The sequence below is a fragment of the Poecilia reticulata genome, chromosome 13 (genome assembly GCF_904066995.2).
Source record: "Poecilia reticulata chromosome 13, P_reticulata-male-v2, whole genome shotgun sequence".
NCBI lineage: Eukaryota > Metazoa > Chordata > Actinopteri > Cyprinodontiformes > Poeciliidae > Poecilia > Poecilia reticulata.
This window is the reverse complement of record NC_088842.1, coordinates 22,748,693-22,773,878: the sequence shown is the minus strand read 5'-3', so window position 1 is coordinate 22,773,878 and position 25,186 is coordinate 22,748,693. Positions and strand designations below refer to the sequence as shown.

Genomic DNA, 25,186 nt, shown 5'->3' with positions numbered 1-25,186 from the left:
ATCTATGCAGGGAGTATAGACATTTGGCTGAAACTCTGGAATATTTCTGAGATCTTCCGGAAATATTATTTGAAAGAAAAAGATGAAGAAAAAAAACTTTTATAAAAAATCTGTATTTCTAGAACTGTAATTATCAGCAGAGGTGACAGAGGTGACAATAAAAACCTTGACAAGAACAAAAGCTTTGATTTAGCTGTGATTAAAGTGATTTTTTTTTTACTTGTAAGGGCATAATTACATAGCAAATGTCTATTTTCTGAATGAAATGTGATAACCCTGTGTTAAAAGCTTATTCAGTTTATAGACTCACACACACAAGATCTAATAGAGTTGTACTAAAAGACTGGGAACTTATTTTTTATTTTTTGTTTCTGATAAAATATATTTTTCAAAACTAAAACACACAAAGAGAAAAGCACACAAATGTCTTTTGTGTTACAGTTCCAAGTCAAAGTGGCAGAGCAAAATAGGAAAATGAGAACAAAAAGAGCAAAGGCTTTCTACATGTTACAAAAATCTAACTTCATTTATAATGTGTCACACAAATAAAAACAGTGATGAAGCTGGATCAGTAATTTCTCTCATTGTGTGTTCTCTAATAATGTGGTTGTCCAATTATTTCTGCCTTCTTTTGTGGAAAATGAAACTTTCAACTCTGGTGAAGTGAAAACATTTGACCAAACATTATCATATTGTCTCAGAATTATTGGATTTTTAAAAATGAAATAAGTTAAGGACAGGGGGTGGAAAAGGAAGCTTGAAATAAAGCGAACAAAAACAGCTTGGAAAAAAATCACACCTCCACATTCCATGTGACTGAAATACTCTATCAAATGGAGGATAATGGAGTATAATGGAGTACCAGCAAAGTGGTAGTCTCATCTCAGTGAGTTGTTGAACCCTTCAGGCCCTAAAGCAAACGGTGGCTTGGTGAAGAACATATAGCTGTTGACCCACAGCTCAAATAAATGGCTCATACAGGCATTGCTTTAACAAACATGACAGGCAGATGGAAGATAACGGGGCCGTCAAGACTCAACCTTGTTAGTGTCTCCTGATTCCTTATTTGCTGCATATTAACTACAAAGGTCCCAAAGGAAAACATCCAGTGCTGCGTTGTTCTTTAAACTGAGGTGGGTGAAACTATACTTCTACTGCAGCCAGGAAATGACTGTTCTGAAGAGGTAGTTCCTGATTCGAAAGTTATTTAGCTGCTCATTGGAGTTATTATTATTAGCTTTTCTACCCGTTATTGATATGCACTTTTGTTTAAAAATCAGTATGTGATTTATAGCCACAAAGTGCTATTTTATACCACAATATATGAACTACATTATCTTCAGTTGGTATACGTCGACACATTCAATTGACTTTTAATGCAACTTTGCATTAAAAGTGTCATTATTTACAGAATTGCACTTCATTACTACAGTTATAAATATTAATAAAGACTTCTTTATGCTCATAACTGGTGTTATGTCATATTTGTGACAGTGCCATGTCAGTCTTATGAACACCCCTTCAAATAAAGTGCTACCAAATGCAAAACAAAAATTTGACTTTGTGATTTAACGTTTTGAAATTGAGTCTCTGTTTCTTCCAGAAACTCTTGCTCTTTTTGACGCCCTGCCTTCCGGACGTCATCACAACACCGCTCCTCTATTAATCCATTAACAATGTTTTTACCAGCGATTCTCTGAGAAGTAGCTTGTATAATGAGCTCAGCACATGTGCAGTTCTACCAGGTGTTTGCAAAAAGCTGCTGGTGCTCTGTGAGTTGAAAGCTCAGAAGCTTGGAAGCTGCAGCTCTGAGGAGGAGCTTCGTCCTTGAAGGCAGCGCTCGGTCCCACCAGTTATTTTGCACAGGTGAATTAGTGCCACGGGAGATTAAAGGGTTTCTCAAACATGCACGAAAAGATCAAATCAACAGTCCATGCAGGTTTCTGATGAAGAAATAACATTATAACATAATGCAAAACACAAAAATGTGGCGTTTACGTAACACCGCCTGTTTAATCTGCAGGCAAAACTTTCACAATGTTCACGGTTTTTGAGATAAACCTGTATATTGCAAATGTTGAGTTATGTGGTAGGGACTTTAGCAGCAGTTGTTAAGTTTAAGTGATTATTGACCAGCAGTAGAAAATATTTGAAAATATGTGTTGCTCTTTAATTGCATTAAAGTCAAATAGAAAGAGCTCCTTTACAATATAAAAGTTGGATGTGCCTTAGTAAATGTGTCTGTGTATGCTCAGTTTTAACATCCCTTTATTGCTGCCATGGCTGCAATTTAGACGATCCAGCGTGGTTGTGTTAAATCTGAGTTTGGATTGGATAAGAGTTGGCATCAAAATGTCCACAGTAGTATATCTATATAGGAAATCAAATGCTGCAACGAAAAGCGTCGACTTTTAAATACATCACTTTTAACTTCAGCAAAATTTTGACAGCATCATTAAACGGCAATTGAAATGCCAATTTTACCGATGACCTTTGTGTTCGTGAAGTTAAACCAATGAACCGTGCAAGCTCATGAGCAAGACATCACCTTTAGAATCAGGTAAGGAAGACAGAATATGCTACAGAGCATTAACTTTAGTTCTTGCAGAAGACGTATAAAATTAGGAAGCCAACCATGGCTAAATTGCAGTTTTATGGTGCATTAGGATCATCATCCAAGGAGAAAGAGGAATAACACTTTCCACTGGCAGAGAGGGAGCCGAGTTGCCACGAAGAGGCACAGAGCCAGAATCCTCCAGGGGATAAAACCACTGAGATAGATGAAGGTTGCAAACAACAGATAATGCAAAAATATTTCAGCGACCATAAATCTCTCCTTTCAAGCTCAGACGTGATAGGCCTATTACTTTGGAGACCAGGCCTCTGATAACACTTGTGCCACTGCTCTAATATTTCCTTGCTATCTTCGGTAAACTTTTCCTGCTGTAGCAGGGGGATGAGAGAAATTACACATCATTGATTTCTTTTTTTTTTTATTATTATTATCCACAGAGGCCAAAGCTTTCCTAGCACAAGGAGGTGGGAGGTGAGTTTGCTGCAAATGAGTAAAATGTCTGAGGTTGTTGAGAGTCAAGTGCTGAATTGAAACAACTTGAATGTCATTACCTTTGAGCATCATTTCATTTCGATTGTATTCCAGTATTTTTTTAGACAGATGCACGAGACTTGAATTGATGGCTTTCTAATGGACATCTGGCTGGTAACACAATTTGGAATAGGGCACGGAACACGACGAGCTTGATTTGTGTTTTCATTGATTTATGAAGGAAGAGATTTTTAGTTGCAGTACTTCATGAAACAATTGGTTACAACAAGACGGATGATCTGTCCTTTGTCTCTTCAATAAAGAATGTCAAAAAAATCCACTCCTTCCCAAGTAATAGCATTCAATTAAGAGACTAACAGCCAAGGGAGAGCTGAAGTGGGTGATTAGTCATTATTGAACTACAATGATGATTTCATCCTACATTACAATGGGACCACTACGGTTCTATTGTCTATTAAGACTTGAGAAAGAGAAGGAAAAGATCCAATTATAAGCAATGGACAAAGACACACAAAAAAATGTGTAGAGCTTGCAGTAAAGTGATTAAGTTTCTGCTTTATTTGGAAGCTAAAGATAAATCAACACAGGACAATATGCAAGGAAAGCTACTGGAACTCAGAAAACAGTGAAAGCAAGTATTTTAGACAAACACTGCAACATAGGAGGCATTATTTAATAAGGTACTAAGTATTGTACAAGTAAGTAACTTACTGTTCACGATAAATAAATGTAGCTACCTATGTATGCTAAACAATTCTGCCTGTAAATAGCTAGCGTGTTTTTTTCCCCTCTCTAACTCTTGGGAAGTCGGTTTAGGTCTTCGTGTCCAGTTCTTGGAGAGCTATTGACCTGCAACATTCATTTGCATCCCTGCTTCAACACACCTGGATCCCCTCCTGAGCATGTCATTCAGCTCTGCAGCGGTCCAGTAATAGTTGAATCAATTGATTCAGGTATAGTGACAGTAGGATGCACCTATATTTTTGTAGAATTACAAAAAAAATATTTCTACAAAAATGTGTGTCCACACAACAAGTTGCAGCGCCACAGAAAATGATGTAGAGAACGATCCAAAAAACACTGGATTATGTCATATCTGTTATTTGTGAGTCGGGTGCATGTTGGATAGAGAGAGATTGTACTTCATTTTCATCATTTAAAAACAAATCTACATCTCACGTGGCCACCTGGAAACATAAAGCCAGCGTTTTGAAATTTGTCCACTGGAAACCGATTTCAGAAATGATAATTTCTCATCTCCCAAGATGCTCAATCCATGTGGATCAACAGCCTAGACATTGCGGACAGACCTAAAACCATCTCTGTGTAGACGGGGCCTAAAAGACTAGAGTTGGGGACCTCTTGTTCAAGGTCCCTTCTATGTTGTTTCTGCAAAAAGCCATCACATATCTGTCACAAACAGTCCTTTTCAAGACATAACCTCCTTAAGGCAAAGTGAGCCCATAAAGGAACTCACACTTCAAATACAATGGATATAAAATCTCTTCTGTGCCAAGACAGAAGAGATTACTGGACCTTAGCTGTGGACGGAATTGATGGATGAATACTTTATTGATCACATAAGGGAAATTTATTTACTTATACAGTGGCTTTGCAAAAGCATACCACTTGAATTTTTCTGTATTGTTGTCACATTACAACCACAGACATAAATATGTTTCTTTGGAATTTTATGTGAAAAACCAACACTAAGTGGTATGCAGTTGTGAAGTGGGATAAAAGATTATATATGATACAAAACATTTTGCACAAATAAAAAACTGAAAAATGTGGCGTACAAAAATATTAAGCTCCCCTGAGTCAATACTTTGTGGAACTGCAGATTTTGCTGCAGTTACAGTTGCGAGTATTTAGGATATGTCTATACCGGCTTTGCACATCTAGTGACTGAAAATTACCCATCCTTCTTTGTAAAACAGCTCAAGCTCAGTCAGATAAAATGGAACACATTTGTGAACAGCAATTTTTCGATCTTGCCACAGATTCCCGATTGAGTCCAAGCCTGGACTTTGACTGTGTCTGTCTAACACATGAATATGTTTTGTTTTAAACTACTCCATTATAGCCCTGGCTTTATGTTTGGGGTGGTTGTTCAGTTGTTGGAGTCTTCTGTAGACTCTATAAAGTTTTCTTCTAAGAAAGCCCTGTATTTAGCTCCATTCTGCTTTGACCATGTTTCCTGTCCTTGCTGAAGAAAAGTAACCCAGATCATGATGCTGCTACCACCATATTTGACAGTGGGGATGGTCTGTTCAGAGTGATATGACATGTCACTCTTTTTGCAAAAAAGTTACATTTTGGTTATTTGAAGGTGCAAATGGTTTTAATTAAACGCTGAAAAAAAGATTGTCCTCTAAATGACAACCTGCACTACTTGGAAACAGCAACACCAGTTGGAAAAAGTATACAGCTACCAACCAATGTCCTCAGAATACTGATCTCTGACTTCAACTTGGTTGTGAAACAGTGCCAGCAAAAAGTGCATTTTTGAAGGATACTGAAGCAAATGTCACTCCCTATCAGCACCCAAACAGCATTCTGCAAATCTGTGGTTGAATGTAACAAAATGTCAATAAATATTTGTTTGGAGTGTCTGTGATGAGTTGTTTCCAATGCAATTTGGTTTTGTAAAATTACTGACAATTTATTAATGTCAATATTTCTGTCCATCTTGAACTTAATGTCAAAGAAATCCCACAAGAATAAAACACCCAGCGTTTATGAGGACAATTTTATCTTCTGTCGTTTCAAATTCCACAGTCTATCGCATCCCCAGTAATATTTTTCTTAGGCATAATTAGGAACACACAGCTCCGTACGGGTGGCTGCCTGAGATCCTGCTGATGAACACGAAGGGATAAAAATAGATGTGAGGTAAGTTTTACCTTTTGTCGTCTCTGTACCATTCAAACTCCGGTGTGGGCACGGCGGCAGCCTCACACTGCAGGGTCCCCATGCGGCCCACCGGAGGCTCTGAGCTCTGGGTTTTCCTTATTGACGGAGGATCTGCAAAGTCACAGACCAAGAAATCACATTGACCCGTAGCATTTCATTTTATCTAAAAGAAAAACTTGCCACAATTAAAACTATTTTTTAAAGTTTTTTATTAAAATGTGTAGGTTTTCACATAGTAATTATTTTAGAATAGCATATTACTCGAAATAAGCTACTGAATATTAACCAACATCAAAGACATTTCATTAAGAACTCAGTGACAGAGTCAGAGACTGTTTTCTTATAGAAAAAGCCTTTTAGCTCATTTCACAAGATCAAGTGCACTTTATGAGATTTTTGTAGCAGACCTTTCTTCAAAGCTCTCATCAAGTTTTAACCCATCAGTACCACACAATACTTTGCCAAAGCAAAGTAGATTGTTGTTTTGACATAACAAATGGACCTTTGACAAAACGCCCCATTTTAACAGGTATATTAGTATTCATCGCGCACATATCTTTACAAACAATTGCCAGCAAAGCTTTCCAAATGGATTTATGCCCATCTTCCATTTAAGATTAAATTCCAAAAGAAAGCTTAATATACACTGAAATGTTCTCCTATCTGGCACTCAGACCTGGTGTGAGTACGACTCGGGCAAACAGCCACATGTGATTTGTTCAGATCAAAGGGAATTTTTGAATACCTTGAAGAGTAATTAGTTTAGCGACGCCTCATGAGCCGTCTATCAAACCCCGAAGAGCTAGAATCCGTAATAATATGGACCACTGAAAGGAGGTAATTATCCTCTTTTTGAAATTCTAAGTGTCTATTTAAATGACGATGTGGTGGGTAAGACCTGCCATAGAAGTAATAGCGGCAATCAGTGCAAGGCATCTCTTCCTTTTTTTCCACCTGATTTCATTTTGGGAACGACAGAGGAGAGCTCCAGAACTTTCAAGACATCTCTAGTTCTTGCTTAGGTTTACTTTGCATCAATTCTCTATAAAATTCAATAATAAATGTGGGAAAAAAATATTCATGAGCATTCAGAAAGCATTTAATGTGCAGCGGCTTCTTGCTACTTACAGTTGACAACAACGTTGACATATTTGACATCAGGTGTGGCGACATCGTTGCTGGCTTTGCATTCATAACGACCTGCTTGGTTTCTCATGATGCCTATAATGTCCAGGTACTCCTCTCCATCCAGCGGCTCGGCTGTGGAAAGATGGAATCGATGAGTGACAGAACAAGACAAGGAGGAAACTTGAGATTTATTTGAAGTAAAAGAAAAAAACAAGTAAATAAATGGCAACACCTTCGAAACACGCCCATGTATGGCCTTTATGACTCATGTAAAGATGTGTTTTTGACTAAACTACAGAACAAGAGCAAATATCATGCGAAAGAATGACTGACAAAACAATATTTGTAAAATAAATGTCAAACCAGGATTTGTAAATGTTCTTCAGCTTTTGCTTAACAGTAATATGTCTTTTTATATGAAGAATCAAAAATTCTTCATAGTTTTGAGATGTTTAGATCAGAAGTTGTGGTGGAAAAACAAATTTTGAAAAAAAAAAAAAATTAACCAACCAAACATTATTTATAGAGCACACCCAGGTAACTTAAAACCATTCAAACTGTTGACATCCAGATGCTAAGAAGACAACAACAACATAAAAAGCTCAGTTTCCTCAGATTTCAGAGTCTATAGGAACATCCAGAAACAACCGGAGTTCTGAGCCCAAACTTATTTTGCCAGCATGTTCGTGTTTAGCTCCACAGGGAAGCCTCAGCAAGGAGCCCATTAATCAGAAAAGCAGTCAAGAGGTTCAAGATTAGAGGAGTTGCAAAGTTCATTAGCCTAGGTGGGTAAAAATATGTTGACAGGATAACTTTTATCCACTTCACAAACTGGTGGAAAACTAACAGAGCAAATGAACAAACATCCCCACTGGTAGCATGATGGCGTGGTCATGTTTTTCTTTAGCAAGGACAGGAAAGCTCGTCAGAGAAGATGAATGTAACTGAATGCAAGTGTGAAAAGTGTGAGACAATGAATTACATAGGACCAGAGATTTGCTGGTTTTAGTTATATTAGAATGGTCCAGTTAAAGTCCAGTCAAACAGTTGCAATACTTGGAAAAGTATTTGGAGCCGATCTTAATCCGATTTAACTGAGCTGGAGCAAAAACTGAATTCTTAAAATTTGCAAATTTGGTACAGACACAACAGCAAGTCTGTGACTGTAAATACAGGAAAAGGTGATTCTTTCAAGATGTGAGAAAAAAGAAGAAGCTTGGGCTCTATATTCCCTTTTCTAAACTTCTTAGTCATGGCGAGTAATAGTGAAGAATCCCTTTGTGTTCTTAAAATGACAAAATGTGAAATTGTTCAATGAGAATGAAAACTTTTGTTAGCATCTTTAAGATGGAGATTTAGATGACTTAAAACACTGAAACGCAAGGTTTTTCAGGGTGACTTCAGTAAAAAGTGATAATTTCACAGTTTGTGGTGAGATCAGATAGGATGGAGTCAGCATGAAGATGTCAGACCGTTCTGTGCACATGATGGAGGACACCACTCCTGATCAATGACATAGTCTTGTCTCTCTTTTGTTGTCAAGATACTCATGACACACACATCAAGCCACTAAAGCGTTGGTCTGAAAAAATAAAGAGTTTCTATGGAAAGGGTGAGACATCCACACATACCCACGCACACGCACGCAGGCACACGCACACACACACACACACACACACACACACACACACCATGACAGTCACTAGATGTATGCGAAGTTGATATGCTGGAGAGGTTTATTGATTTCTCATAGCTGAATAAAGAACGTCTTACCCAGACCCCTAACTGCACACATTCATGTCATTTCAAACGAGTAGCAATTCAGATTCATTCAGCTGACATTGAAAGTCTTGACTGAACGTCTTCAACCACTTACAGCTGATTTTTTAAATAGCTTCTTTGTAGTAAATTAACAAAATGTAGAGATTTGCATTTTGTCAGACAGAAAGGCACAGAGGGCAAAAGTGAACCAGAGCTACTGCCGTAAGAATACTTGTTTCATGTTCAATCCAGCTAATTACCCACTTTAAGCACAGTAGTTCTGCTTCCTTGACATTTGATTAAAAAAATTCAGTGTTATAAAGTCAATGTTTAAAAGTCTGATTCTAATAAAACTGTATTTGTTCCAAATGCTGTGACATATTAGAGACAGGTAGGTGGGTCAGATGAGATCTTTCTTCATGAGTTGCCATGTAAACTGCACTCAATGAATGATCTTGAAACACAAAAATAGCATTTAACGTCAAGACTTCATCATATCATTACTCGTGATATGACGATCTGTGTGCCAACATTTGAATGAGATATGATAAAAACTCTACTTGTGATCTATAGATATCCATTCTGGATATATTTCAAACTGTCAGAAAATAGAATTTTATTTTGTTTTTTACAACTGCTAAGTAATAATCTCTTTGTGATCCATGTACAGCATTGAAGAACTCATGATGTTTCTCAGAAGATACAATTATCTGCATAGAGATAGGAGATGGTCTCGAAGGAGCCAGGAAATGTAATAATGGCTATAACTTCGACTGATACTTCTCTTAATCCAAGAAAATAAGAAAGGAAGAAAATTACACTATGGAATTATTTGATTTAGGATTTATCAAAGCTGGAAAACTATATTACCAGAGCAGTAAAGAAGGAATGAGTTTCCTTTTAAGGGGGTGAAATAACCACAAACAAAAAGCAAAAAAAAAAAAGTTAGTTTCTCAATGGACACTAATACTTTGATTTTGGCTGCGTTAGTCCATAAAACTCATAAAACACCCCTATAACGAGAACCCTAAAATGTCAGTCAGCTCGACTTTTCTACATGCCTTCAGATAATATCTCTAAAATAAGGCGCTGCCTTGGGGACTGAAGCAGCAAAAAATCTAAGCTTAATGATAAAATGGCGGTCAGTTGATAAAATATCATTTCATGCTGATTGAAAGATCAGCAGGATCAGGATCAAAGTTTGCAGCACATCAGTCACCTCTCTCTGGACGAACTGTCAGACTAACATGATCGGGGAGGTTAAATTGAAAATCTGTTGCCATGGAAATTCTATTGAAGTCCAATCTCGTCTTCAGCACTTTAGCTTGGTGCTGGATAAAGAACGGCAAAGGACCAGGTGATCACCAAGATCAAAGCACAGAAACAGTGAAGACAGGGAGGGAAGATAATCTAAATCAGAAACGATGAGAAAGTTGGGGTGGGGGGAAGTAATACATTTACTCTTAGTAACTCAGTTTGCAAAGAGAGAAAATGATCAATCATGACATAGGTGGGAAAATATGTAATGTCCAAAGAAACAATCGGTTACTAAATTTCAGCTGTGTTTTCTTTTCCCACCAGGGAATACAACTGCCTGACGCACATAATCAATGCCTAAAGGTGTCTTTCTAATTAAGAGTAATGAAGACAGATTGCTTAATCTTGTCTGTAAGGGAGCTGATTTGAGTGTGTGCACAGCACCGATAATACGCATACATGTCTGCGCTGTGTGAGGAGGAGTGTGGTGAGCACACAGCGCTTTTATGCATGAGCTGATGTGAAGACAAATTTCCTTGCAGGTTTGCACGAACCACCGAATGTAGCTGCTGGTTCAAAGTATGCACATTAAACCCCCCTCCCATGAATCCTGCTCTTACACCATATGTCACGTTACATCGTCACATTTCCATGCTAATCAGGGTGGAGAAAAGTGAGTAGGTGTCAGAAAAAGGAAGAGCACGTTAGGCAGAGGGGAGTGAAAAGATTGGTTTTTAGTCCATATGGTCTTCCAAAAGAGGCAGACCACATCACTGATTATCTGCTTATGCTGATGTTAGCCATCTGTAAACAGTATTCATACCACTTGAACTTTTCACATTTGATACATTACAACCAAAAAAATTACACTTATTTTATTTTTTTATTTTATGAGAGATTTTTATTTTTATCAAGTCTAAAAAAATATATATATATATTTCACTTATCTTCATAAATATACTGCTAAAAAAAATAAAGGGAACACTTCAGTGTTCACTTAAATGTTAAAGTGTTCCCTTTATTTTTTTGAGCAGTGTATCATTTATAACTCAAGAAATTGTGAAGTGCATAAGCTCCCAGCATTTATTTAATCTGATACAATTTATTAGTAATTTATCAGATAGAGAACATTACTGACCAAACAACATCATGAATATCAACTTTGTGTAGAATTCTGAAGCTGATTTGATTTTAAGAAATTATTCCAAACTTTGTTCAATTAGCTAACAAAAAAAAAAAGAAGAAAAAAATTACACAGATCAGGACACTACTGAAAAGCGACAAAGTGACGGTCGTCCACCTGAACTCACCCACTGGGCCTGGAGAGCATAAATCACAAAAGCAGAAAAAAAAAACTCACATGGAGGCGCTGCACAGATAAAATGTGTTGTTGGGAGAATCTGTCAATAATTTCAGTTGTGAGCTCTACAAATTTTGCCTTTAGAAAGTAGAATAGCAACAAGAAAGTTTTGATCGAAGGAAAGCCAACAGAAGTTTGGCTTGCAGTTTGCAACAAGCCATTTGGAAAACGCAACAAACAGTATGCATTCTGGAGAGATGAAACTGAAATTGAAGTTTTGGGCCTACAAGCCACACGCTATGTGTTAAGGAAACCTAGCACTACACAGCGCTGATTAGCAGGTGGTGCTGGGGGAAAACCTGTTAGAGACTTCAAAAGACCTGAGAGTTTGAAGTTTACTTTCAGCATGACATAGAGCCAGAACTCAAATGAAACCATATTCAAACTCAATTCAATATAAAAAAAAAAAACTTTATTCAAAGGGAAATTAAATGTTGCAACAATCCTGAAGAGGATTCTGACTGAAGACAGTCCCATGAGTGTCATTACATGCTGACAACTCAAATATCGAAGCAGCAGGGGTGATACTTCAAAATAGCATGTACTGAATGTCACCAACACTTGTTGTCAAGCACTGCTGATCCATCGCATTTGTTTATACCACTCCTCTTTAAATCTCCGTCTAATTGTATGATTAGAAAGCGAGGTAGAGAGAGACTGGAGTCAGAGGCATATGATCGTTGCCCAGATAGGAGGAAGATCCTCCTCCTATCTGCTCATTGGTTCTGCTATGCTTCCATTAAGTGTCCTTTTAAACTCCTCTGAGATCTGGGGTCATAGTACAGGTGTTATTTGAGCCTCAGATTCTAATCAGCTGCTCCCAGTTGTATAACCTAGTTGCCACAACTGTCCAAAAGTAAAGAAGTAAGATCAGAAAGGTACACAACAGCCAAACCCAGACGAAGAAATTGTCGTAAGAAGCAGTACCTCAACCAAAAAAAAAAAAAAAAAAAAAGGATGGATACAATGCTCTTTTATGAAGAATGAGAAAAAATAAAACTATATGAATTTGGTCAAATAAACTTGCGGCTGTAATATGAAACCTGTCTCCTCGTAAAGTTCAAGTGATACAACTCATTTTTCAAGGCACCGTATGACTCAGACGTGAGTGAAAACTGACTGATTTACAACTACAGTAAACATTACACTTGGTTATCATCAGCATAGCATAATTAGTGACATGTTTGCAACTGCATCCTAATTACCAAGGAAATCAAGGGTGTGAAGGTGGTGAGAATTTAAATGCTGTTATATATAATTCTGCAATGTGGTCATTTAAAAGCCATGTGCTAAATAAATGATGATACATTTAACTTTCAGTTGCATTGCAGATGTATGGGCCCATATGCCACAAACTGCATCAAGTCTACGTAATTAACCATCAAACTGTGACAACTGAAACTTTTTCCTACTTTAGCTGCTATCAGTTTAGTATGTTGCTTACAAATCATCACTCCAGCCAATAATGAAGCCGTGAAATGGAAAATAAATAACTAAGATCACAATTATGTTTGTGGTTCATAGAATCTATGCGTCCAAATCAATATGAGAATATTGGACAGCAAGTCCCAGCTCTTACACGTCCATGGTGCATGTTTTAGGAAACATTTATTACAAAAGGAGGGAGATAATCTGAAGCATGTTGCAAATGCTGAACAATGCAACTATTTTTCACAACATGAGGAGTCCTCTTTTTAATATTTGTTTTTTAATTCTACATGGGTCGTCAGAATCCACGACAGATTTCATATCGGCTGGAATCCTCATCTCATATCTGATGCTCTCCACGATATCCAGATTCATTTTCCCACAGTGCAATGCTTAGTTTCTTTTTCCCCATCTTTTGACAATGCGGTCTCTCAGTGAACAGGAGCTGTCTGCATTATCACACTCAGGCACCTACAAGCCACCACAAAAGCCTCTCCAACACTACAAAGATTGCATCTTTGCTCCAATTGTTCTGACTGCATTTTCTTTTCTTTGTCAAAATACTCTTTGAAATCGTGTTTTTATTAAACCAAAGTAATGTCTTTCTCTTTCTATAAACATTAACTTTACTTTTTGCTTTACACCCACCAGTGTTTACATGCTGACTGGAAGCTTGACATTTTAAGCTGCATGATTGTATTGTCACTTTTTTTTTTTGAATTTAGCCAAAAATTATGAGAACAAAAGAATTTTAGACACAAATATTTACGAAATAATACTACATTACACATTAAATGCTAGTAATATAGGAAGCGTTTATGAAATTTTATGAAATCAGATGGCATTTTCTAATTTTATGTCATTTCCATAAACCAGACATATGTCGGACATTCAAAATGAGGTTCCACACATTCTTAATTTCTTAAAAGTTCTGAAGGTGTAAAGATATGTGGAACCAGTTCGTTTAAAGAACACAGTTATTGATGCACAACATATTAATTATTGCCTGTCTTTAGTGTTACGAGGCACTTTTGTATTAAAGGGCCTACACGTAATTCATAAACCAAGGATGTGCTTCAGAATATTTTTTGCGTCCGCTGTGCAAAAAGAACATTAAAACAAAAATTAAATCCTCAGTGAACAAAGGCAAAAACCAGACTGTTTGAAACAGAACATAAGAGAATTCTAAGTATTACTTCAATCACAGCAGGAGTGTTTGGTGCAGGCCAAAGATCTTGTCAGGACAAGAAACCCATATCCTTTCTGATGCATAGCTGTGCAAATATTGGAAGAAATAAAATTGAATCTTTTCAGCGTGAATAAAGTTCAGGGCACAGCCACAGATTCAGAATGAAAAGTGTGGATTTTAGATGGCCTTGTAAAAGCCCGACTGAATTTAATTCCAATTCACATTCATGTTGTGTTGAGTTTCAAAATCAGGCAGAACATGTAAGAGCAGTTTAAATATTTCAAGCTTCACTGAATGTGGAAGAGTCATCAAAAATCTCAGAAATGTCTACAAAGGACGAAAAATATGGACATTTGTAAATGAGAACTGCTTCACAGGCCAAGGCTGTACTTACTTTTCTATTCAGCTTAATGAAAAATCTGTTGCTATTCATGTTGCATGTTTCACAAGGTTAATTTCCAAATTAATTTATGATTTTTACCGTTATTTGTGGATTCTCCTCTTACAAAGCAAGTTTTCTTTCCCAGATTTTTGAAAAACTACTTTTCATTTCATAAATGTTACTTACAGAAAACGTTTTTTAAAATTATTTCCAATTTAAACACAAATACGCAACTCTTTAATAAAAAAAGTTGTTGTCACAAGTTACAGTTTGAACAACCTCCAACAGCAGTGGTATTTCTTGTGTATATAAACTAAAGTTTAAAGTTCTGGCTTCTATAATCCACTGCATCATTAGGAAAGATGATAATATGGGACAAGATGGAGTATTTCTTGTATTTGCTAGGGATTTGGAAAAAAAAAAAAATTGGAACATGAGGTCAGCTAAGATTGTGCAAATTTCTTCCATGTAATGAGTGGGATATTTCTTGTGAAGAAACAAATGATTAGAGATAATATAAAAAGTAAAACAAAATGTTGTATTATTGTGAAGAACAATAAAAAGTTACTCAGTAAGTCTCGATCAGTTTATACAGAATAAAATAAATGCTTTCCTTTCTTGTCCTCCATCTAATAAAAAAATGCATATTGTCAACACAATCATTAAAAAAGTAAAACTAATAAAAAGTTGATCAAATCCAGTAACTTTAATCAATGATAGAATCAATAAATAGAAACATTTAGATGATGATGATGATGATGATGATGATGTACATACTTAGCAAAACTGGGAATGTTGTGGCTTTGCTACAATGCAGTGATTTTATCCAATCACAGGTCCAGATGCAGTTACATCACCTTTACATTTATGCTCGTCTAAATCCTGCAACCATGTTGGGAATACATAAAAAAAAACATTTCAATATTTATAAAACACGATTTCTGTCATTTAGTTCTACATGTTGAAATGTTCATCAACTCTATGTTTCTCTTTAAAGTGGTTGCAGCTTAGTGGAAAGGTTTTTTTTTTTGTTTTTAATGTTTTACTGACATATAGTAATCTTTGGACATTTGGTTATTGTGCTGGTAACAATATTTTGCATATTTTTAATAGACTTCATATCCACCATTGAAATAAGCCCATTTCTTGATGATGAGGGTGAAAATGCCACTTTACTTGTTGGACTCCAGAACAATCTGAGGTGGAAAGTCTTGTTTCAGGTGTTATTGAAAGGTAATACCTCGAATCTGAGAATCCCTTTGGGTGGAAATGCTCAGAGTCAGAAGCACATGATATGAAAACAGCAAACTGTAATTGGAAACCATGTGATGGATGAGAATTACAGGAAACATCTTTGAATGATTAGGTTGTACGGTAAAGCAGCACTACGGCACCCCTGCAGAAAAATGATGACATGAATGAGGCACATTAGCCAGTCTGTCTTCCTGTCCATTACCATCTGAAAGCTTGTGGAAATTCCCTTGAAAATTATATAAAAGTCATGAGTTTATCACTTTTTTTGCTCACACTACAGAATGTGAATGTCCTCATGAAAGCACATAAACTCTCTGTGATTACTTTAAGAAAACAAAAGTCCTGAGCAGTTCTCCATGCTGGTGGTTTACTCCTTCTCGGACACTGAGAGCTGCCTTCTCCCCATCCATTGTATATTTGAAAGACTTTCAAGCCTTTTGAAAATGCAGCCGCAGCCTTAGGAGGGGATCTGTGAAGAGCTTAGCATAGACACAGTACACTTTTACAAATGCCTGCTGGATACAGATTTGCATTGCACTGTAAATTTCAAGTTGGCAGGAACAAAAAAAAAAAAAAAAAACTTTTACATGTGAATTCATGCACTCTATAGGGCTGACAGAGAAGCCATCTTGGATGGGAACAGGAACTGCGTTGTAGATGTCCAAGCATTTTCCTGCAGAGTGGACCGGATAAGGTAGGAAATGGGGATTGGGGGAGAGCAATGAGTTGTGCTCTTTTGCATTTCCTCATGCTTTATTCATTGCATCTCTTTACCACAGCGCAAAACATTACATTTATTTTCCAAATGCTAATTTATGTTAAACAGATGTTTGAGAAACTTCAGAGTCAAAGACCCCGGGACATTTATTTTTATTTGTCTGCATCCTTATGATGGTGTGTGTGCGTGTGCGCGTGTGTGTGTGTTTGTGTGTTGGTGTCTGCATACAAGGACATGCCCATCATTATTCAATGAGACCTTCAATATTGGTGTCTATTCAAGTATGTGTGTATGACCTTTGATTGCAACAAGCATCTCAAATGTTTGAAAATGTTCTGTGCAAAACCCCCACTAAACTATCCTGACAAACTTTCTTTTTTTTTGTGCTTCGCTGCCCGATTTCCTTTATGAATGGCAACAATACTGAACTACTGGAAAGAAAAACTGGAGCAGAAAAGCAGAACTTCCCCTTCCATTCACAGACCATTTGCCACCACAGTAACTGGGAGTGCAGAAACAACACAAGTGCTGGAGCCAAAAACAAGTCGACTGTTTATTTGCTGCTCCTGCTGCCACACTGCAGATGTGATCAGAGAAACAATACCAATACCAATCTCTTTTCTTCTCAGACCTTTGTTTCATACTGAGGCAGCCCTACATTCACTGTCGCTCACTAGAGCGTTGTTCGTGCTGTAGAAGTATGTGAGGCTTCAAAAGGAGATTCATTGATAAAGTACAATAAGGTTGAGCCACTGAATTCCCTCTAAGTGAAGCTGGTTCGTCTGCTATTGCTTCAAATCAGCTGATAAACAAAGCTGTCCTTTTGTTGTTGGAGGTCTTCTTATTACAGTCTTGATAAATTTAATGAGCTTATGTTTACCATGGGGAAGAAAGCTCTGGGTTAAGCATGGAGAGCACAGTGAGCCACAGAGGATCACTGCTCACTCTTCTATTATGGTCTTTATCTGCCGTATCCCCTCTCCTTTGTCTGCAACAAATGAGCATGAGGCCACATGTGGTGACTTATAACTGAGATTTTTTTTCTCTTTACGTCAATAAATCCAAGTTTGGCTTTAAGTTTCAGCAGAAAAGTGCTTGTAAAGACAGAAATATGACTGTGCAGGAATCTACCCCTGGCATATTCATTCATTTCTCTGGTTCGTGATAGTACGCTCTCTGTCATATTCAGATGATTAGCTGGAAGCCCCTGTGCTGATGCAGAACTTTTCCTGCAGTAACGCAGACAAAGAAGTCCAAAGCATTGTCTACAGAAAATAATATTTTATAGGAAAAATAGTTGTCTTGGCACAAAAAAGACAGCATTATCTTACAGACAGACTGAATATGAGCAGCCTCATTATCTAAACAAAATCCACCACTCAGGAAACTTTGTAAATAGGAGGTTTTGCACTATTTTTTAATTCCTTTTCTTTACTGTTAATTTACACTCATTTTGTTAAAATCCACCTTGGCAAAATACACCATTTTATTAGATCTGGCTGTAATGACTAACGACTATACATGATCATTTGTGTTTGTTGCCAGGGAACACGATGATTTACAAGAGTAATATATGCCACACTGATAAAACCAACCAATCACCCATTAAATAACCAGCCAGTCAGTTAACCAATAAACTAATCAGTAAATGAAAAGATCAAATGGCCATCCCCAAAATGACAAACCACTCAGCCGAGAAATTAACAACCAACCCATTAACTAGCCGACTGACAATTAACTCGCTCAATTATCCCACAAACCAAATGAAACCAACAAATTGCAAAAAATGTTCCACATTTGTTCCAATGTCCACATTTATATTAATTTAGTGACATCCTAGTTAAGTTAAATACAATCTACAGATATAAACATATTTTTGAAATGTTGTTTTCATTTCATGTTCCATGTCAGGATGGTTTTCATTGTGGAGAGTTTGGAAATCATTTTTAAACTTTTGGTTGTCATTTCAGGTCTTTTTATAAAATGTCACCAAAAAACATAAACTATACAATAATTTTCCAATGACTCTCCTTTTTTAGAGTACTATTTCAACTTTATAGTACCATTCCCAAACCAATCCGATGTTGTGCTCAAACAAGTTATTTCGGTATCTGAAGTTTTTGGCCAGTTACTGTAATCAATGCATCTGTCAAGAAAAGTGTTCTCTCTGCTAATCCTAAAAGAAAATAGATAATTCCTCATGGACGTTGTGATAGAGGAAAAAGAACAGCATCTAGTTTTGTTTTTGTTTTCCTTTTATTGTCAAGGCCCACTTTTTATGAAATATTTATTACCTCAGTCTACGCTAGCACTGCTGCTCCATTCATCAATTTTTTTTATTATCTTGTTTTAGCCTCAGAAGGATAGAATTACAGTTTGTCGTCGTCAGAGATGAGAGCAAAGGAAACAGCACCTGAGGTATGTGTGTCTGCTGGAGAAAAACAAAACAAAACGTGTTTTCATTTGGCTAAGTAATGATTTGTCATGTAAATAATATCTGATTTACAGAACAGCTGCCATCTTCAAAGTATTTGCATAATACGCCGAGATTTGAAACTCATATGGAAGTTCTTAAAACGGATTCAAAAAAAGGCTTATAAATGACGGCTTGTCAACATTTGGGCTTTTCCAATTTTGAAGATTACAGCACAGTAGAAATATTTAAATTCGTCTGATTCCTATTATTCTGAATTTTGCTGGCTCAAAGCACACATGTGAGTCTGGAACATAGACAAAACGAAGACAAATTTCGAGATGAGCAACATTATCTAGATTTGATCTTCTACTAGACATAAAATAATATTTTTTAAAACACAGCTGCCAGAGCTTTTGTATGTAGCAGAAAATGTTTGCAGCTTATGGAAGTAAACACACCTCTAAAAAGAAAGTGACATTTACAAGATTATACCTCCGTTATCATGCTTTGACATTACAACCTGCTGTAAAACAGAGCGACTCATCCAAGGATATTTTCTGATTGCCTGACGGCAGATTCCACTTTGGAGGGAAAATGCTTTTAGTATCGATGAACATGATAACGACTTTCAGTTGAACACGGAGCGATACTTTGTGCTGATTTTGGTTCGCTTGTTACCAGTGAGAAAATCATCATCACAAACGTTCACTAAAACATAGTTCAAGGAATACTGTCCTGTTCCTGCACATAACTTGGGCTGTGCTTCTGGAAGCGATTCCTCATCCATTCAAATCATTGAGTTGGTTTTTATAATCACTTCTATGGCCACAAGTGTAAAAAAAAAAACAAACAACCACCAAGCACCTGTGCAGTAAGACTGCTTCCACAAACATTTGTGAAAGTAGAAGTTGCTCTCATGAGATCAGTGAAATCCAGCCTTGTGCCATTATCGAATGCCACCTGTGCAAGTAATCCAGTTGTGAATCTCTCTTACTTTCCAACGGCTACAGAACATGGTCTGTTTCATGTAGTCTTACGCCTCTCTCTCAGAGGCAACATTAACTTTTTCAGCAGCTCTGATAAAACAGACCGCACATGCATTAGTGACCCTGTCGCTGGTTCACCACAGGTCCTTTTCTTCAATCTCTTTTAATAGAAACTGACTGCTGCAGACTGAGAACACCCAACGCAGATGAAGAGATGGTCTGATCCAGTTGTCTAGGGTCTACAGTGAAAACTTCCCCGGTGAAACTTGTTTCAATCCATACGTTTGCCCATTTTTCCTGATGCTAATATTCACTTTCCACACAAAACTGCCTCCGTTACCTGTCTAATATATCTGACCCACTAACAGGTGCCGTGATTAGGAGGTAAATAGAATTATTCACTTGACCTCTTAGTGGTCATAATGTTATTCCTAATCGATGTACACTCAAGAGAGGCACACGGTGACCCATGGTCTCCCTAAGTTATGTTATCCCTTATCTAAGTTATATGAAAATACCATAAGTATGAAGATATCCCATCAGGAGTCTCTAGACAGCTCCAGTCCTTCCGGGAATACTTTCCTGGGCATGTCTCAGTAAAGTTGCTGGGCAAATGCACATCTTCCCTTCACAATTTACAGCTAACCCTCATTTGTGGAGGAGAGAGCTATCTAACACATCACTTGAGATCTCCCACTGGTGATCATTAGTTTGAGTGCTGCTGTCTGTGGAGGCCAGAGAATATGATTCACACAGTTTCTAAGCTCACTGCACCATTTATTGATACAGAACAATTTGTGACATTTCTTCATTCAAATTTCTTCTGCCGTTGTATTTTTTTTTAATTACAGATAAGCTCCTCAATATAACCAGAGCAGCAGCAGCAGCAGCAGAGTGGCACATGAGATGCAGCTTCTTAGCCACAATATAAAGTTGTCCAATGTGTTTTCTGTTCTTCTCCGTTTCCTCTCATCCGTTAGCTTGCACACCCTTAAGTCATGAGCTCTCGTCTCCTTTAGGCTACAGCCTCCCTCAGGGCCTCTGTGACTTTAGGCGTTTTGGGAAAAGTGCTTATGGCCAGGAAATATAAAAAAAAAAAGTGGAGAATTTTTAGCACAGTTGTGAGTTAAATAAAAAAAGGTGCGAGCTGCAATTTTTAGCTGGACTGTACTTGATTGCAGCTAATGAGGCAATGCAAACATAAGGCAAGCTGTGCTTATCTTGTTTTATTGCTGGTGTAACAGCATACCGATTATAGACTGGCGGCTGATTGCGGACAAAAAAAAAAAAAAAACACAGATCTGAGACCTGCAAAGTGATGAGCCCCCCAAAGTGCTGGTGCTTAAATGATTGTAACGACACGAGCAGAGTTCAAACTCTGTGGAAAATAAACTTCCAGACAGCTGGGGATGCGGATCCGTGGCTTTGACCTGCGTCTCTCTGACAAGGACTTGTCATCACCTCACACTTCACTCTGACAATCAACTGGCCTGCCAGCTACTCTCCTTCGGTAACAGCTTGGTATTTAATGATAAGTTTGTATACGTGCTGTCTCCTGCCTAATCTGCTCATCCTCTCATTCTACCAGGGACAAACACTGCCTAGCCCTTACATTTACGCACTCTTGGCCAGCTTCACTCCTTCCTGAGAGATAGAGAAATGCGTGCACAAGCAAGCCGTTCACTCTGACGCCGTCTCTTTCTCCTGAGAGCGAGCTGAGGTGCGGAGACCGTCATACCTTAACGTTGGCAGAGATGGCAAGATGACGAATTATTGGAGGGAGGGAGTGAAAGAGAGAAGGGAGAAGAGGTAGACGTAACGACAGCCGAGGATGGATGGCGAGACAGAGGAAGAGGAGGAGAGCTGTCCTATTAAGGCGACAGTCCTGAGGAGACTGTCTTGAGGTTGGTCTTGGAACACAGCCGATAACGCTGAGGATGGCGTGGGAGGGACGTCAAGGGCGCTCAGTGTCAAACCATTAAAGGACTACTCTTCCAAACGCTGTTTAAATAAAGCTCGCGTCTTCAGTATGCAGCAGCTTCATACAGCAGATGAATGCGAGCCGCAGTCTAAATCGATTCATTTCGACACGTTGTTGCAGTGAAAAGCATCATTGGGTGTTCATGGCTTAGCATTTGCAGGCAGTTGATACTATTATCCACAACTCCATAAGTGTGAAGCACAAGGACATCATTAGCAGTAATCCCTGTTGATGGGCAGGTAATACTGCTGAGGGGAATATGCTTGTCATGCTTGGGTTTCTTCTTTATAGCTGTTAATTGATTGAGCTGTCAAACTGTGGCCTTGGAAATATTCCTGTTCTCCATAATCTAAAATACAGTGGCTTACAAAAGTATTTACATCTTTCAACATTTTCTGCATTAGTTAGAATTGAAGGTTTTTCGTTTGGATTTTACGAGATTGATCACATAAACCTGAGCGCTTCCCATTGTTATTGCGTCAAAGAACCCTCTTTCCTTGCAGATAAACTTAACTTTCATGCTGACCAAACATACTAACCTAAGCTATGATTTTTGTATTTTGTACATAAAAGCATTTGTAACATATAGTCATTGCCAGATTATAATGGTTTGGATTAAGCAATATTCACATGTTCAAATGGCCCAGTCAGAACCAAGACCCAAATCCAATTATGAATCTGTGATAAGACATTTCTGTGAACAGGTGATTTCCAGTCCGACTGAGCATTTTTACAAAGAATGGGCAAACAATTCAGTCTTCAGATAGTTGTGCTTATTTGGCAGAGACAAATGCCAAAAGGCTTCCAGCCTTACTTACAAGTAAAAGGGGGATTCTATGAAGCAAAACAACGGGAACAACAACAGAAATGCACACGACAAGTTTTGGATTTTGAATTTCAAAAGGATTTTTAAAAGCATAAATTCTTTTTTTTTTCCTTTTACAATTCACAACTATTCATCAATTGGTATATCACACAAAACTACAGTAAATCAAATTAATTCTTTTGCATGGCAGTGCATTTCCCCACTACTGTCTCTGTGGTTTATTTATAAGTCTGCATTTGTATGACTTTTTATGGTTGCGTTTACAGCTGCATGCAGTGCCTTCGTCCTGCAGAAGCCAGCGACTGACAAACTCCAGAACTTCAAAAGAAGTGAGTGGCTCTTTAATGCATAATTTAACATGTTTTCATAATTGTACTTGCTGTAACTAATGAAAAGAACAATTTCCTACCAAGTGAAACTAATTGTTCACATACTAAAGTGGTGCTCTTCTTCTCTATCCGTCTGTGGCCTTTTCTGTAGTGTTCCCTCAATCTCTCTGGAAAGCACAACACCTTCCGTTTTTTTTTTAAATCTTGCTTGCTCTGTGTGGTTCCTCCTTGTGTCATGAAATACTACAATCAACCAGGAGCCAAGTGATTTTCATACTTGTCCAGCTTCTATTTTGGTGGTCTGATATGCATGAAGGGAAGCATTCCTTGCTTGACTGGCGGCTCTATTTCTCCCGTCATTGTGCCACACAGGGTGCCACCATTCTTCCGGCATCCCGCCACCCAGGAGTTCCACTCTATAACCTCTGGCAACTCTTCTCAGCAATTTAAAGAACGAGGGACAGACTCCTGCTGGGATCCAGTCAGCTAAAGTGAGGATCAGCAGCATACTTGAAGGTCTCTGGACACACACAGAGCAGAACACTACAAGTTCTGAACAAATGCACTGTGTCAAAACCAGTCTCCTTATCCAAACTACTGTGCTTCTCACGACTTGTTTCATGTCATTTTCTTTCTCTAATATCAAAAGTTGGACTTGTATTCCCTAGCAGAGCAAATTAGAAATTTTATTTTTGAAAGGTAGCTGAGATTACACAAATTGTGGACAGATATGTGGTAGATTTAGTAGAGCTGTGTAAAACGGCCTAAAATAAATTAGCAAATCCATTGCAGTAGCACAATCTTAGTCAGTGGGGAAAACTACTTTTTAGAGTTGAACATAATTTAAATACAATTAAATTAGGTATTCATGACTTTCTTATTTCCTGAGGTATAAATATGACATGACTCACAGGCACATTTCATTCCCCCATTGGCTGTTAGACTGGACGACAACTCATATTTATCTTGCCGCCTCAACAGAGAACGGGATGATGAGGAAGGCAAGAAAAAAAAAATCTCCAAAGCTTGGTGTTAATGGGAAGCAGTAAGGAGTTACATTTTTGGATCAGGTTCCCCATTATAGCCACTACATTCTGTTTACATCCTAAATGTTCCTTGTGAGGAATGCCAGAAAAAAGGCCTTTTTTGCCTGACCATCAAAAACATAAACATGAAGAGTTTACTGAGAACAAGTTATCTTTGGTCAGATGAGACAAAGATCGACCTTGTAGGAATAAAACATCACAAGATGGGTAACATAATTTAACAAAAAAGTGAAGTGAAGCATTTTAATAAATACAGACTAAGCAATAAAAAGGTAACACATTTGCTCTAGAGTAATGAATCATGTCACCCCATGGCGCCCCTGGGCTCCACCTCCCAGCAGTCCATTCTGAGCTTAAAGCTCAGGTGGCTGGCACCTGTTTGAACGCAGCCTTGAGAAGAGTCAGGGTAGAAAGGAGAAAGAAAACAGGATGATGCTTGTGCTTCGTTCATGCGTCACTTGCCTCACACGCTCTCTCACTCTCTTTGTGTCACCCTCTTCTCCTACACAGTGCGGTTTCCGGCGCGCACCATCGTTACGTTGCTGCAGTGAGACAGTGCTCAGTGGTAATGGGAAGTTTGACACTTTTAAGAGTGCCGGACTCTTGTGGCACAGCTCCCAAACATCTCTTGATTTATCTCCATCTTAGACTCATATTTTAGCTTAAGTTGGCAAATATGAGTGTTTCGCATGCCAATAAATCCTTCTGCATTTAGTGCTTTTGTGAGAAGTCTATGCTTGCCTAATTTTATGCATTTGTTTAGTTACAAAAGCAATCATTCTTTCTTGCTTTTCATCAATATTTTAATTAAAGTTTTCATTTTTATTTAACACACCAAAAAAATGAACAAAACACTGCAGAGAAATATAGAGATTCGGAAAAGAAAAAGAACTAAGCTTAGAAACCAAATGATGTCCTCAGTGCAGGTTGACATTCAAAGGAATCGATTCGGAAATACTATAGAAGCAGAGTAAATATTGTCGTGTTGCCAAAATTCAAAGTATTGCATGCAGGGGTGCTAAAAAAACTGCGGCGCCTGTAGATTTTCATGGATTTTGTTTTCTGATTCTGAAACAAAGCACTCAAATTAAAGTTTTGATTGATTTTTTTCTTCTTTATTTAGAGCGAGATTATAGTGGTGA

General features: G+C 37.8%; 1 protein-coding gene across 3 annotated transcripts in view; it reads right to left on the bottom strand.

The window, feature by feature from the left end:
• Window positions 1-25,186, bottom strand: part of lsamp (limbic system associated membrane protein) — a 537,461-nt gene that overhangs the window by 17,451 nt on the left and 494,824 nt on the right. For all 3 annotated transcript variants that reach the window (XM_081614361.1, XM_008426059.3, XM_008426058.3), the window contains 2 exons: window positions 7,112-7,243; window positions 5,974-6,094 (listed from right to left, as the gene is read on the bottom strand). In XM_081614361.1, the coding sequence (XP_081470487.1) occupies window positions 5,974-6,094; window positions 7,112-7,243 (253 nt within the window). The remainder of the gene's footprint in view (window positions 1-5,973; window positions 6,095-7,111; window positions 7,244-25,186) is intronic.